Source organism: Chiloscyllium punctatum, chromosome 11, assembly GCF_047496795.1.
Source record: "Chiloscyllium punctatum isolate Juve2018m chromosome 11, sChiPun1.3, whole genome shotgun sequence".
Classification (NCBI taxonomy): domain Eukaryota; kingdom Metazoa; phylum Chordata; class Chondrichthyes; order Orectolobiformes; family Hemiscylliidae; genus Chiloscyllium; species Chiloscyllium punctatum.
The window spans coordinates 32,913,194-32,927,063 of record NC_092749.1 but is presented as its reverse complement, the minus strand read 5'-3'; the positions used below and the strand labels follow the sequence as shown (position 1 = coordinate 32,927,063).

General features: G+C 40.3%; 1 protein-coding gene across 2 annotated transcripts in view; it reads right to left on the bottom strand.

Moving 5' to 3' along the window:
- LOC140482875 (apoptosis-stimulating of p53 protein 2-like) overlaps window positions 1–13,870 on the bottom strand; it is a 170,914-nt gene that overhangs the window by 27,976 nt on the left and 129,068 nt on the right. For both annotated transcript variants that reach the window (XM_072580598.1, XM_072580597.1), the window contains exons 11-13: window positions 11,966–12,117; window positions 3,218–3,653; window positions 572–1,383 (exon numbers count right to left, since the gene is read on the bottom strand). In XM_072580598.1, coding sequence (XP_072436699.1) covers window positions 572–1,383; window positions 3,218–3,653; window positions 11,966–12,117 — 1,400 coding nt within the window. The remainder of the gene's footprint in view (window positions 1–571; window positions 1,384–3,217; window positions 3,654–11,965; window positions 12,118–13,870) is intronic.

Sequence of the window (13,870 nt, the reverse complement as noted above, 5' to 3'; positions counted from 1 at the left end):
CCCTTGGCCCTACTTATCTTTCTAAGTGCCATACTATTTCCTGTCCAATGCCTGTGTTTTGTTTCATCATTGTCTCAGCCCCATTACTTTGTCTCAGGGTCAATACTGTTTCAGCCACATTGCATTTTCACAGGAACTCTGCCAGGTGCATCAGCACCCGAGTGTCTTTAATCAGTTCAACTAATTTTTCTTTAATTAAAACTCTACCTCATTCTAATCCCTGGCTTACAGGCTAATGGATAATAAACCTAAGCTTCCACCTAAGAAACATACCAACTCAAAATGTTAACTGTTACTTTCCCCACAGATGCTGCCAGATCTGAGTTTCTCCAGCACTGTGTTTTTGTCTAAATCTTTCCATTTTCGAAAGTAAGCATGTATTCACGAAAATGAACTGCATTTGATAATTGGAAAGTTAAGTTAATATTTTTGGAAATTTAAACGAAAGAAATAAAGCACCTGGTCAAAAATACAAATTGCATCACTATCAAAATTATTTGTGCAAACTAAAATAAGATCAAGTTATGATTTCAAATTTTCAGCAAAAATGTTAACAGTATGGACTACTCACAGGTGGCAAGATGGTATGTCCAGTAATTTCAGGTGCGCGCATATTAAAAGTATCATCTCCTACATTCTCATGTTCACCAGTAATAGGATATGGAGGTGGGGGGTATGGGGGATATTCGTCTGTTAATTCTTCTGAAGAATGTGGGCTATCTTCACTTTGGTGCTCTTCCACAGAAGATAGAACAGAAGATGTTGGTATCTGTCCCTCCAGAAAAGAACCACGCGGAGAAGATGAAACATGTTCTTCAGCATCTGGGGTTTCAGCTTCCTTCTTCAGAATTAGTTCAGGCTGATCTGAAGGAATATTTGTTACAGCTGGAGAGTCTTCCCCTAGTTTAATACCGTGATCTGTGCTTTCATCAACAACATTCGCTTCTGCAGATAAAAGAGCAGGTTGTTTTGGCTGGTAGAATGGCATTGGGCTACCAGTCTCCATAGCAGCCAGTGTCGTGCGCTGGTACAGCAGTTTCTGAATATTAGGTCCATTTGGTCCCTCTGGTTCTGTAATAGAGCTACGCTTTTTCAGTGGCCTGGGAGCGTTGGACAGTTTTTTCCTTAATGCTTCCAAGTCAGCATCACTCTGATTTCGGTATGGATTGTATATAAAAGGCAGGAGCTTCGTGGGGCTCAGTGGTCGTGGAATGCGTTCGGTCTCCGAATGGTCTGCTGGAGATGCAGCATTATCAGTCTCAGAATCAGGACCATCTGGTTTATCTTGGCTCTTTGAATATGTACTACTAATCTCCTGGTCATTTTGATGCTGACTGCCTACGTAATTCTGAGAGGATCCAGGAATAACTGGTTTGCCATACACTGCAATTGACAAAATAACACCACAAATTTAGAAATAGCCAAAGTTAATTTGATTTAACATTTCACTGAATAATTTTCTGCTTGTGAATTTTCCTCTTAAAGTTCATACACTTGCAAATAGGTTTGTTAAAAATGTGATACTGAAATGATCCATCATTTTGTTTTTTATCCAATGTTACCAATACATTATCCTGTTGTTGTTTGCCACAGAAGCTCGCTAACCTGCAGCATTTCCATCATTTCTTATTTTTCTCGGGACAACTTTACTATTGCAAACTCTGCTTGAACACACAAATAGCAGCAGTGGTGGGCCACCCTTGATAACAGCTGATCACATCATATTCTGTTCTCGCCCCAATAACCTGAAATGCCTTTAGTTCAAAAAAAGTATTAATTTCTTTAAGTATATTCAGTGCTATTGTCTCCAGTCTATTGTCAAAAATTCCACAGATTCATCAACCATCTGAGCCCTGTCAGAAATTTGTATGTTTCAAGAGATCCCCCTTTTATTCTTCTCAATTCTAGTGATGACAGACCAGTCGACCCCCCAATCTCTTTTTACAGGAATATTGAATTTGCTATCCCAGCAAAAGTCTGGTGAACTTTTTCTGCACTCCCCTTAACATTAAGTAAATTTTTTTTAGGTAAAGAGACCATAGGGTCATAAGGTCATAGAGATGTACAGCACGGAAACAGACCCTTGGGTCCAACTCGTTCATGCCGACCAGATATCCCAACCCAATCTAGTCCCACCTGGCCCATATCCCTCCAAACCCTTCCTATTCATATACCCACCCAGATGCCTTTTAAACGTTGCAATTGTACTGGCCTCCACCACTTCCTCTGGAGCTCATTCCATGCACGTACCACTCCCTGCTTCACAAGTTGCCCCTTAGGTCTCTATTATATCTTTCCCCTCTCACCCTAAATCTATGCCCTCTAGTTCTGGACTCCCCCACCTAGGGAAGAGACTTTGCCTATTTATCCTGTCCATGCCCTTTATGGTTTTATAAACCTCCATAAGGTCACTCAGCCTCCGACGCTCCAGGGAAAACAGCCCTAGCCTATTCAATAAGTTCCTATGGCTCAAATCCTCCAACCCTGGCAACATCCTTGTATATCTTCTCTAAACCCTTTTAAGTTTCAGAACACCTTCTTCACTATTCTATCTACCTGCGACTCCACTTTCAAGGAGCTATGAACCTGTACTCCAAGGTCTTTTTGCTCAGCAACACACACTGTCAAAACTCCAGTCAAGGTTGTTTGCTGGGAGGTGTTGTGCAGCACAACTTCCTATGTTCATAGGATGGGGAGGGAGGTTTGGAGAAAGTTTCCTGCATGTAGAGTCCAAATATTATGTGCAGTCTACCATACACCATTAAAAGTAAAAACTGTCTGACAACAAACCCATTTTAACATTTCCACAATTCTAATCTGAGCATAATACAGCACATGGATAAAAACATTTTTTTTAAAGAAGAAGTTCTATCTTATGGGGAGATTGCCACTGCAGTTATGGGAGATTTCCTTAGTCCAAAAAGATTTTAAATTCACAAACTCCGTTATTGGACAAGAGCTACAAAAACAGCCAGAGTACACGAGTAAGAAATAACATGACTATCTTCCCAAAAAGAAAGTATTAATCCACACCACTATCACTTAACACGAAGACACAAAATATATATCTTAGAGCAAAAATCAATTGTTTAGAAATAACAATGTTGGGAAAGGGAGAAGGGAATATTACATGCTAACACCAGATCACAATGGAACCATCAGAAAACAAAATTCAAAAATTCAATTCAAAACAGCCAATAAATGAAATCTTCCTTACCACTTGTGAATTGAGGCCGTGTCTGTACTTTGGTCAATGCACTCTGAACAGCCTGTTGGAAGTTTTTGCCTGGTGCCTGTTGTTGTGTGTACATTGTGTAAATAGAACTTGCAGCCACTGTCTCTGGTTTTTTTAGGGGTTGGGGTGGAGGTTCTTTAGATGGTTGTGGGGTGAAAGGTCGTACTGTAGCAGCAGGTGGCGCCTCTGGAGAAGAATGAATTTGCACACTTGAAGCGCAATGCTGTGGCCCTGAAGTTTGCGTTGGTTTCAGTTTATTGACTAAGGTTCCTACATTCCCAGGCAACTTTTGAGTGATTGACTCTGGCTTATTCTCTGCTATAGCAGCTAAATTAGATGGTCCAAAACAAGGTAAGGAAATCTGTTTTGGTTTGGAAGGGACAGGGGGTGGTACTTTAACGACATTCTTGTTAGCAGTCTGAAAATCAAAATTGAATAAAATTAGTTTACATAAAAATAGAACTTCAAACATTTTGATAAATGAGGATCTGGATTATTCCATATTTTTACTGATCTTCAAAACTTTGCATTCAGAACCGAATCATTTTACTCTTCACAAATTAGTCACTGTGCGTGCCACAAAAGTCCTCTCCTGGTCACAGAATCCTCCCCTCACAGGTTGAACCAGAACCCCACCAAATGTGGGATCTTATTAAACCTGATCTCCTATCGTCTCCAGTGTAAAGAGACCATAAGATGTAAGAGAAGAATTAGGTCAGAAGAATTAGAAGAATTAGATGGTGATATCTTTAAAAATATCCATATTACAAAGGAAGAAGTGCATAAAAGTGGATAAATCCCCAGGACCTGATCAGGCATTTCGTTATCTTACTAGGTAACATCTTCGGTGGGCCTCATGCGAAGCAATGCTGAGAATTCCTGCTTTCTATTTACATGTTTGGGTTTCTTTGGGTTGATGTCATTTCCTGTGGTGACTTCACCACTTCGACTGGGCCAACACATCCATCCAAGGACAAGCCAAACAAAGACACACACGAGAATTCCTAGAAGCATCGCATTCTAACCAGAACTTTATCAACAAACACATCAAGTTAGACCCCCATCGACCACCCCCTGAGAAAAGGAACAGGAAGTGACTTCACCACAGGAAATTACATCACCAATCCAAAGAAACCCAAACATAAAAATAGAAAGCAGGAAATTTCAGCATTGCTTCACGAGGCCCACTGAAGGGGTTACCTAGTAAGGTAACGAAACATCTGGAAATGAACCTTTCAGCTCAGCGAGCAAACCTACATCCAAAATTCAGAAAATAGCCTGTGCCTCTATTCTTCTTACTGCATAACCTTGCACTTTTCAGATGGCATTCCATCTGCCACTTTCTTTGCCTGCTTTTCTAGTGACCTCCCTACTTCCTCAACACTATCTGTCCCTCCAGCTTTGTGCCATCTGCACAACCAGATGATCCATGATCTTACTGAAAGGTGCAGAAGGCTAATAGGCCCAAATGGCCTACTCCTGCGTTTACCGTCTTAGGTTTTACATCCTTCATCTTCTCTTCATATCTGTCAACCATTTTGTTCCAATCTTATTTCTTAAATCTCCACCAGCCATATTTTATTTTGTTGAACATTCTATATCCCAAAGTCTCATTGTTCTCACCACCTCATTACTTGCAGTATATCCTTCAGCTAGTTGGTTTCTTGACAATTCTCTCCAGATCCCTTCCTTTTAAACTTCAAATAGCTAGTCCTTGCATGAAGCTTTTGCGATTCACCTCTAGTGCTTTTTCACCATCTCACTATTCCTTTTACATATTCTGATCCATAAAGCAATTTGACACATTCTCTATATTAAGGATACAATCTGTTCTGATATAACGCATTAGTTCTGTTCCTGTGCAATCCAAGAAAATCATGTAATAGAAGCACCATTTAAACAAATGGGGCTAACTTTGTCTAACAGCCAATACAAGTAAGGAAAGTTTTCATTTTATAAATAATGGTCGAAATTCTTCAATTGGGTTATAACCAAATCAAATTGGAGAAACTCTTGTTATAGCAGAACCGACTACTATATAAATAACTCTAAGTTCTTATTGATACTTCTTTAATGATCAAATGCATAAACAATCTAAACAACAAAAAGATACTTATAAAACAAATAAGATTGCTTAGTTTGATCCAGGGAGAAATTGCAATATCAAACTGATTAATGTTTTAAACTTCCAGAGTTACATCAGAGCAAGGGCAAATGTATTTTCTAATTATTCAGTCCCATAATTTTCATATATTTATTGCAAATAAGATTTTAAAAAACAGGTTTTCAATTCCGAAATACATTTTCAATTAAATAGAGCATTTCACTGAGAAAACTATTGTAGATTTGAAGAATTCATTAACTAAACACAAAAATGCAGTGATGTGTAAAGGTTTGAAACTTCAGGGAGGTCCCTACTTCATGCCACATAAACATAATTGTTAGTTCATACAAAAGACTCATTTTGTCTTAATTAACACCCATGGATCCAACATGAAATTTTCTGAGTTCCGACTCTTACTCAAAAACCCAATTCTCTCAGACACAGTGGTAGTCCAGCACCAGAGACTCAGGCAAATCCAGAGCTGAATCTTGCGAATATCGGGAGTCTGACGGCAGAATTACGCATTGGTCCTGAGCCTGTGCATGCTGATAGCAACTATATGAGGCATCTTTTATGATAGTTGTGCAACTGAGGATAGTGGGACAGATCAGGCAACATGAGCAACTCAACTGAAGGGTCACAGCAACGTCCAATGTGGAAAATAAGTGATGCTGGAAAACAGGGAATCAAAGGAGGTAATCTCAAAGTGGAAGCACCTGTGAAGGTTCCCTCTATCAGCATTAACTCTATGATGAAAATTTCTTTGAGAGGTTTCCGTACATACGGTTGACTTTTCCAGAACATCACCTATGGTTGCCCTGGAACCCTATGAGCACTGCAGCTCTTTGACACTGCCAACTTAATTCAATCACCTTGGCCTCTCAAATTCCTTGAGATAGGGGCTGCCTTTGTAATGTCATTAGATTCCTGGCCGGACAGGTTATGCATGTGATACTAGGAAAGTTGCAGCACTGTTGGAGAATGGTCCTTGATTGGGACCTTATTTAGCTTCATTACTTATCCATCTCGATGAGTTGCACTGCTGATTCTCTCAGCTGCAACTCTTCCCTTCGTCCACATCTCCTCTATTCTAGCAACCAACATTGCAATGTAAATGTATTCCCTTCAACATTTTCTCCTGGCCTGCTTCATGACAGGACTCTATTCAAATCTCCCAGTTTCTCCATATCTGTTTTGAGAATACAATCCTTGATACAATGTTTTCATTTTCCTCAAGCGATCATTCTTATTAAAATCACAGAATTATTCCAACACATGAGGCCTCTATTTAGCCTACTGCATCTGCTCTTCAAGAGAACAATTTCATTTTTTTCCTTTATGCAATCTTCACTTTTAAAGAACATCCAATTCCCTCTTCAATGAACCTGTGTCCATCACACACACAAACAATTTATTACAGATCACAACTACTTGATATGTAAAAATATTTTTATGTTGTTTTATTTTGCTTAATTCTGTGCCCTCTTGTCCTCAATAATTCCAGTCATTGGAACAGTTTTCCTCCTTAGTCTGCCTGGATCTCTCATGATGCCATGATCAAATATCGTCTCATCCTTCTCTTCAATCCCTTTTTAAAAAACTGAACTTCCTCATCCCTGGGAATATTGTTGTGAACTTTTTCTGATCTCTCTAATGCTTTCACATCTTTCCCAAAGCATAGTATCAAGATATGAATACATCACACCAGCTGAGCTCTGGACAAGTTTAACACAACCTCTGACACAGAGACAAATAGCATGGCCAAATCAGCTTTTCTGTATCGGCATTCATAATATGGTAAAACTGAAACCTTCAAAGACCCTCAAAATTAACTCCAATATTTCCAGATTAGACTTTTGAACAACCAATTCCAGAATAACCTGCCTTCCTTCATGACAGGACTCGATTCAAATCTCCAAGTTTCTCCATATCTGTCTTGAAAATACAATGCAAATAATCAATTCCAGACACCAGCTATTATTTCTTTTAAATTCATTCACAGGCCAAGGTGTTGCTGGCTAGGCCAGCATTTATCACTCATTTTAAGAGGGCAGTTGAGAGTGAATCACATGGCTGAGAGTCTGGAGTTACTTCTAGTCCAGACAAGAGAAGGATGGCAGTTTCCTTCCCTAAAGGACTTTGTGAACCAGATGAGTTTTGTAACAATTAACAATCATTTCATGATTGTCACTAGACTCTTAATTGAACAATTTATTCAATTTAAATTTCATATTTGCCATGGTGGGATTAAAAACCCAGGTCCACAGAACATTATCTGGATCTCTGGATTAATACTCCACTGATAATATAACAAGGCCATTGCCTCCCCTTAATACTTGTATGTTATACAAAAGACTTCACAATTTATTTACAAAAAGTAACTTGGAGTGAAATGAAACAAAGTACACTTGAGGAAGTCAAATTTTTTTTGACTACATTTAATGTTAAATTTATAGGGTCGACTATTACATGGATACTACCTTTGAAGGGCCGAAATTCATGTTAGTCAAAATTCATACCGTATCATTAGCAGAGCCCCAACTGATCTCCAAATGAAAAAAAAAGTGTTGTGGTAATTCTGAAAACCCAGAGCAGAATGCATCAGTCAGCAGTCTGGAAGAACGAGAGTGGAGCAGAACAACCAGCAGACTGGAAAGCTGGAGCGGGATGTGACGGCCAGCGCACTGACACATTAACAGTGATTTGTTGTCTGTGAAGAACTAGGATTGACTTTTACAAGATATATGGAAAATTCCAAGTTATGTAACCAAATATAGGTTGTCAAATTTTACATGAAATCAATTATTACCCGAGTATTACCTGGTCTATTCTCTAAACCCACAAACTTTTGTTTTCAGCCCCATTAACACAAAAGATAAACAGAAAAACACATGCAGAGATAAGGGATTAAAAAAAAATCAAAATTGGTCAGGTTACTTTAGTTTTCACAATTGTTATTCCAATGAACAGATGATGGTATCTTGGTTGATTTTCTGAAATGTTAATCAGGTCACCTTTGGGAGGTGACTTAGATCAAGGCAGTAATACTGATAACTTAATTTGTTATTCTCTGAACTTGCAAAAGCTGCTCATGGACAGTTAGGCTTGGAGCTTTCAAATCGAAACACTAACATCAACATCCAGATTCCTTTTCCTCAGAAAATGCCCAAAATGCAATGCTCTTCCCAGTGACAAAGCTCTATAGAACCTTGTGATCATGAACAAACCTGCATTCAACTTACAGGCCTAGCTTCACAAGCTTGTTCAGTTTGTTTCCTCTTTAACACAAGCTGTTACCCACAGTCCAAAAGTCACCTTTAGCTCACAATTTGTAGCTCATTGCTCCAAGCCAAAAATAAAACAAATATTGAAAAATTAGCAAAGGTTCTAGCACCTGTTAGTAAAACCAAAGATGCTCCAAAAAAACCTTTTTAGCCACAATATAGACCTGTTTTTCTCCCTTGTAATTTATGCACATATTCATCCAAATTCCTCACAGCGCCAGAGACCCGGGTTCAATTCCCGCCTCAGGCGACTAACTGTGTGGAGTTTGCACGTTCTCCCCGTGTCTGCGTGGGTTTCCTCCGGGTGCTCCGGTTTCCTCCCACAGTCCAAAGATGTGCAGGTCAGGTGAATTGGTCATGCTAAATTGCCCGTAGTGTTAGGTAAGGGGTAGATGTAGATGTAGGGGTATGGGTGGGTTACGCTTTGGCGGGGCAGTGTGGACTTGTTGGGCCGAAGGGCCTGTTTCCACACTGTAAGTAATCTAATCTAAGTAATCTAACCATTCCTCTGTTCCTTCCCCCCCTTTAGATTTGTAATATTGTCCCACCATATTACTCCTATTAAAATATATTTTTGCACACAGATAAGGTTCCACATGGTAGGCTGATGGAGAAATCGCAGAGGCATGGAATTGGGGGTGATTTAGCAGTTTGGATTAGAAACTGGCTTTCTGAAAGAAGGCAGCGAGTGGTGGTTGATGGAAAATATTCAGTCTGAGTCCAGTTACTAGTAGTGTGCCACAAGGATCTGTTTTGGGACCACTGCTGTTTGTCATTTTTATAAATGACTTAGATGCAGGCACAGATAAATGGATTAGTAAATTTGCGGATGACACTAAAGTCGGTGGAGTAGTAGACAGTTTGCAACAATGTTACAGTTTCCAGGGGGACTTGGATAAACTGCAGAATTGGGCTGAGAGGTGGCAAATGGAGTTCAATGCAGCTGTGAGGTGATGCACTTTGGGAAGAATAGCAGGAAGGTAGGGTACTGGGTTAATGTAAAGATTCTTGGTAGTGTGGATGTGCAGAGGGATTTTGGAGTCCACGTACGTAGATCCCTGAAAGTTGCCACTCAGGTGGTTAGTGCTGTTAAGAAAGCATACGGTGTGTTAGGTTTCATTGGTAGAGGGATTGACTTCTGGAACCGCAATATCATGCTGCAACGATACAAAACAATGGTGCGGCCACACTTGGAATATTGTGTACAGTTCTGGTCGCCCCATTTCAGGAAGGATGTGGAAGCATTGGAAAGGGTGCAAAAGAGATTTACCAGGATGTTGCCTGTTCTGGAGGGAAGCTCTTATGAGGAAAGGCTGAGAGACTTGGGTCTGTTCTCATTGGAAAGGCGGCGACTAAGGGGGGATTTGATAGAGACATACAAGATGATCAGAGGATTAGATAGTGTGGACAGTGAAAGTCTTTCTCCTAGGATGATGACGTCAGCTTGTACGAGAGGGCATAACTGCAAACTGAGGGGTGATAGATTTGGGACAGATGTCAGAGGCAGGTTCTTTACACAGAGAGTGGTAAGGGCTTGGAATGCCCTACCTGCTAATGTAGTCAACTCAGCCACATTAGGGAGATTTGAACAACCCTTAGATAAGCACATGGATGATTTTGGGATAGTGTAGGGGGACGAGCTGAGAATAGTTCACAGGTTGGCGCAACATCGAGGGCCGAAGGGCCTGTTCTGCACTGTATTGTTCTATGTTCTCCACTGTGAATCACAAGATCCTTCATCTTGCTTGGCCAATTTATTTTAACTCCTGATCTTACCCCTACCGAGCTCACTCAGAACCACAATCAGGCACCCCTTGACTTCACTTTATATCTTACTAACCTCCAATTTCAATCATATACACAAGATGATGTCACCAACAAATACGCTGTTTCCCTCATATTTCAACATTCTGAAAGGACATTCCCTCCACACTATTCTGTATCACTCTTCAATTAACCTCAATGTTCCCAAGGTACCTTTTTGTGCAAAGAGATGCAACACCTTTTTTAATCCCTCTCTTTCCGCCATCCAAAAAAATTGTTGTGCCGGGTGAAATAGTGATCCACTTGCTTATTTCCATATAGTAAACTGTATTTACAGTTAATGGCAAAAGCTCTTGTATACTGCAGGGAATCCTGTTAAAAATGGGATTAGATTAGATTAGATTCCCTACAGTATGTAAACAGGTCTTTTGGCCCAACAAGTCCACACTGGCCCTCCGAAGAGTAACCCAACCAGACCCATTCCCTTGCTCTATATATACCCCTGACTAACGCACCTAACACTAAGGGCAATTTAGCATGGCCAATTCACCTGACCTACACATCTTTGGACTGTGGGAGAAAACCGGAGCACCCGGTGGAAACCCACGCAAATACGGGGAGAATGTGCAAACTCCACACAGACAGTTGCCTGAAGTGGGAATCAAACCCAGGCCCCTGGCGCTGCGAGGCAGCAGTGCTAACCACTGAGCCACCATGCTTGTTTTGAACAGTACCTCTGTTCAGTCTTCTCAGTGACCCCGAGGTTCCACCATCTGTATTTTCAATCTCCACCTTACTCCTATCGCATACCATTATCTTCTAAAATGTTTCACTGAGGTTTAATGCAACCTGAGGGATCTGTACTTTATTTGTCAATAATACACTTTACAGCATTTTAGACTCAACAAGGAGTTCAACAATTTCAGATAGTAACAACTGCCCCCAGTTTTTTTGACTGCAACTGCTGGTAATGATTTAACTCTTTCCATTTACACTCTCTTATTTGTTTGTCCTTAACTCCAAGAAAAGACGCTGCAAGTAGGATTCAGCCATGTTCCCATCAAAACACCTTTCATTTCGAAGGAGTAAAAAAAATCAGCCAGGAGTAAAGTGGTCAATGTTCAAAACACCTAGGGATGGTGGACCAATTCATTCTTGAAATCCATCAAAATGCTATTGCAAAATCAATCCAGGGGCAATTAATCAGAAAAAAAGTCATCACATGAATACTGGGCTGACAGGATCAGTAAGGAGCCACTCCTCCAATCATAGGCTGTCTCTAACTAGATTCATTAGTGAACCTATTAGTAACAGAATTTTCAAGGGGAAGGAGGCTTCAAAAGATGAAATGAAAAGCTGGTGGCAGTTTTGGAGTGGAACAGTGGAAGGACAATTATTGGAGCAGGAACGGGAACAGGTGGTGGCTTCTAGGAAAGGGGGAGAAATGGGTGGGATTTAAAAATGCTTCACATCAAGATCTGCTATTTGTATTACATTTTGTGATTGAGGAAGAATGATGTCAATATTAGAAATTACATCATTCTTTTAAACATGGTTTAACAACATTCATATCTATACCTGAACTTCCCGCAGAAGGTCCTCACTGCTCTGGTTTTTCCTTAATGTTCCAGTAGATGGAATTCCTGTAGGAGGATCCATGGATTCAAACATGGAGAAGCAACGGACTCTCTTATCATTCTTGTCTCTCATCACAACATCACCATCACCCACTGTTAAAGTCACATTAAAACATCTGGTTCAACTATTTATTTTGGTTGTGCTTCAAAATTTAACAAAAGCTAATAATAATGAATGCAATGAGTGGCTATGGCAAAAACAAGACTTCTTTCTGAAATGCACTTTTAAACTTTTACTTTGAATTGCCAACAAGTTCACACAATTTTAGCAGAGGCAACTTGACCTTAGGTAACAATGATAAGGATTTGGTGTCGGACTGGGGTGGTCAAAGTTAAACTACTTGATGAAGGAGCAGCGCTCCTAAAGCTAATGCTTCCAAATAAACCTGTTGGACTAAAACCTGGTGTTGTGTGATTTTTAACTTAGGTAACAATGGCATAGATCAAATAACCAGGTGCAGTTTAGGTAGTGAATTTGATTGAGAGCTTTGATTGGCGATACCTTTGAATATGGGTTATGTTCATTGGTCGGCTGTAGACCTCTTTGATCGGCCATTCCTAAATAAACTACTCATTAAAGTTTATATTGATAATATTCTTTATTATGTTCCAAGAGTTAACATTGTATGCTACTTATTGTTTATTCAATTACTTATATTTATCTGACATTATTTGCTGATTCAAAGTTTGATAGTTGGTCAGGTACAAGTTATATCAGTCTTCTTCTGGATCAAACAATGATTTCACATGCTGCCATTCTAGTAGCTGGTATATAGAGAAGGGGTTCTGCTATGATTGCTAGAGGTCTACTTATTTAGATTGAGAATGGACAAAGGTGAATGCCAGACCATGAGGAACACTTGGGCCACTTACAGGAAGTGTGTGTAGAGCCAGATTCTGTAAAACATGTGGTGCAAACATTAAAAAAACCTGATGCCGGTTGAGCAGTACCAGAATCTGCTACCAGGTTTTCTAATAAACATACAAGTTAGGAATAAGAGCAGGCAATTCAGTCACTTGCACCTGCATCACCATTTAATAAGATACTGGCTTTCTGGATTACTCCACAGTCCCACCCACCATCGATAACCCCTTATATCCCCTTGCTCCTCAAAGCAACACAAATGAATATTTAAAATCTCTGGATGAGCAAAATTCTCAACTTTCCTCTGAGCCTTGTCGCCCTGACCTTAAATCTGGCTATCAGTCTATTAATGGAAGTGTCATCCTATCCATCCCTTCTATGCCACATAATTCAGACACTTTAGACCCCCTTTCAACCTTCACTGCTCCAAGATAAACAGCTCCAGCCTACTCAATCTTTCTTTTTGGCTAAGAGCCTCCAGCCCAGTAGCACCCTAATACATCTCCTCTGCACTATCTTTAGTATAATCACATCCTTCTTATAGTGTAGAGAACAGAATCGTTTGCAGTCCTCCAGTTGTAACTTAGGTAAAAACAATGACTGCAGATGCTGGAAACCAGATTCTGGATTAGTGGTGCTGGAAGAGCAGAGCAGTTCAGGCAGCATCCAAGGAACAGCAAAATCGACGTTTTGGGCAAAAGCCCTTCATCAGGAATAAAGGCAGTGAGCCTGAAGCGTGGAGAGATAAGCTAGAGGAGGGTGGTGTGGGGAGAAAGTAGCATAGAGTACAATGGGTGAGTGGGGGAGGGGATGAAGGTGATAGGTCAGGGAGGAGAGGGTGGAGTGGATAGGTGGAAAAGAAGATAGGCAGGTAGGACAAGTCCGGACAAATCATGGGGACAGTGCTGAGCTGGAGGTTTGGAACTAGGGTGAGTTCGAAACCCTAGTTCTAAACTTCCAGCTCAGTAACTGTCCCCATGA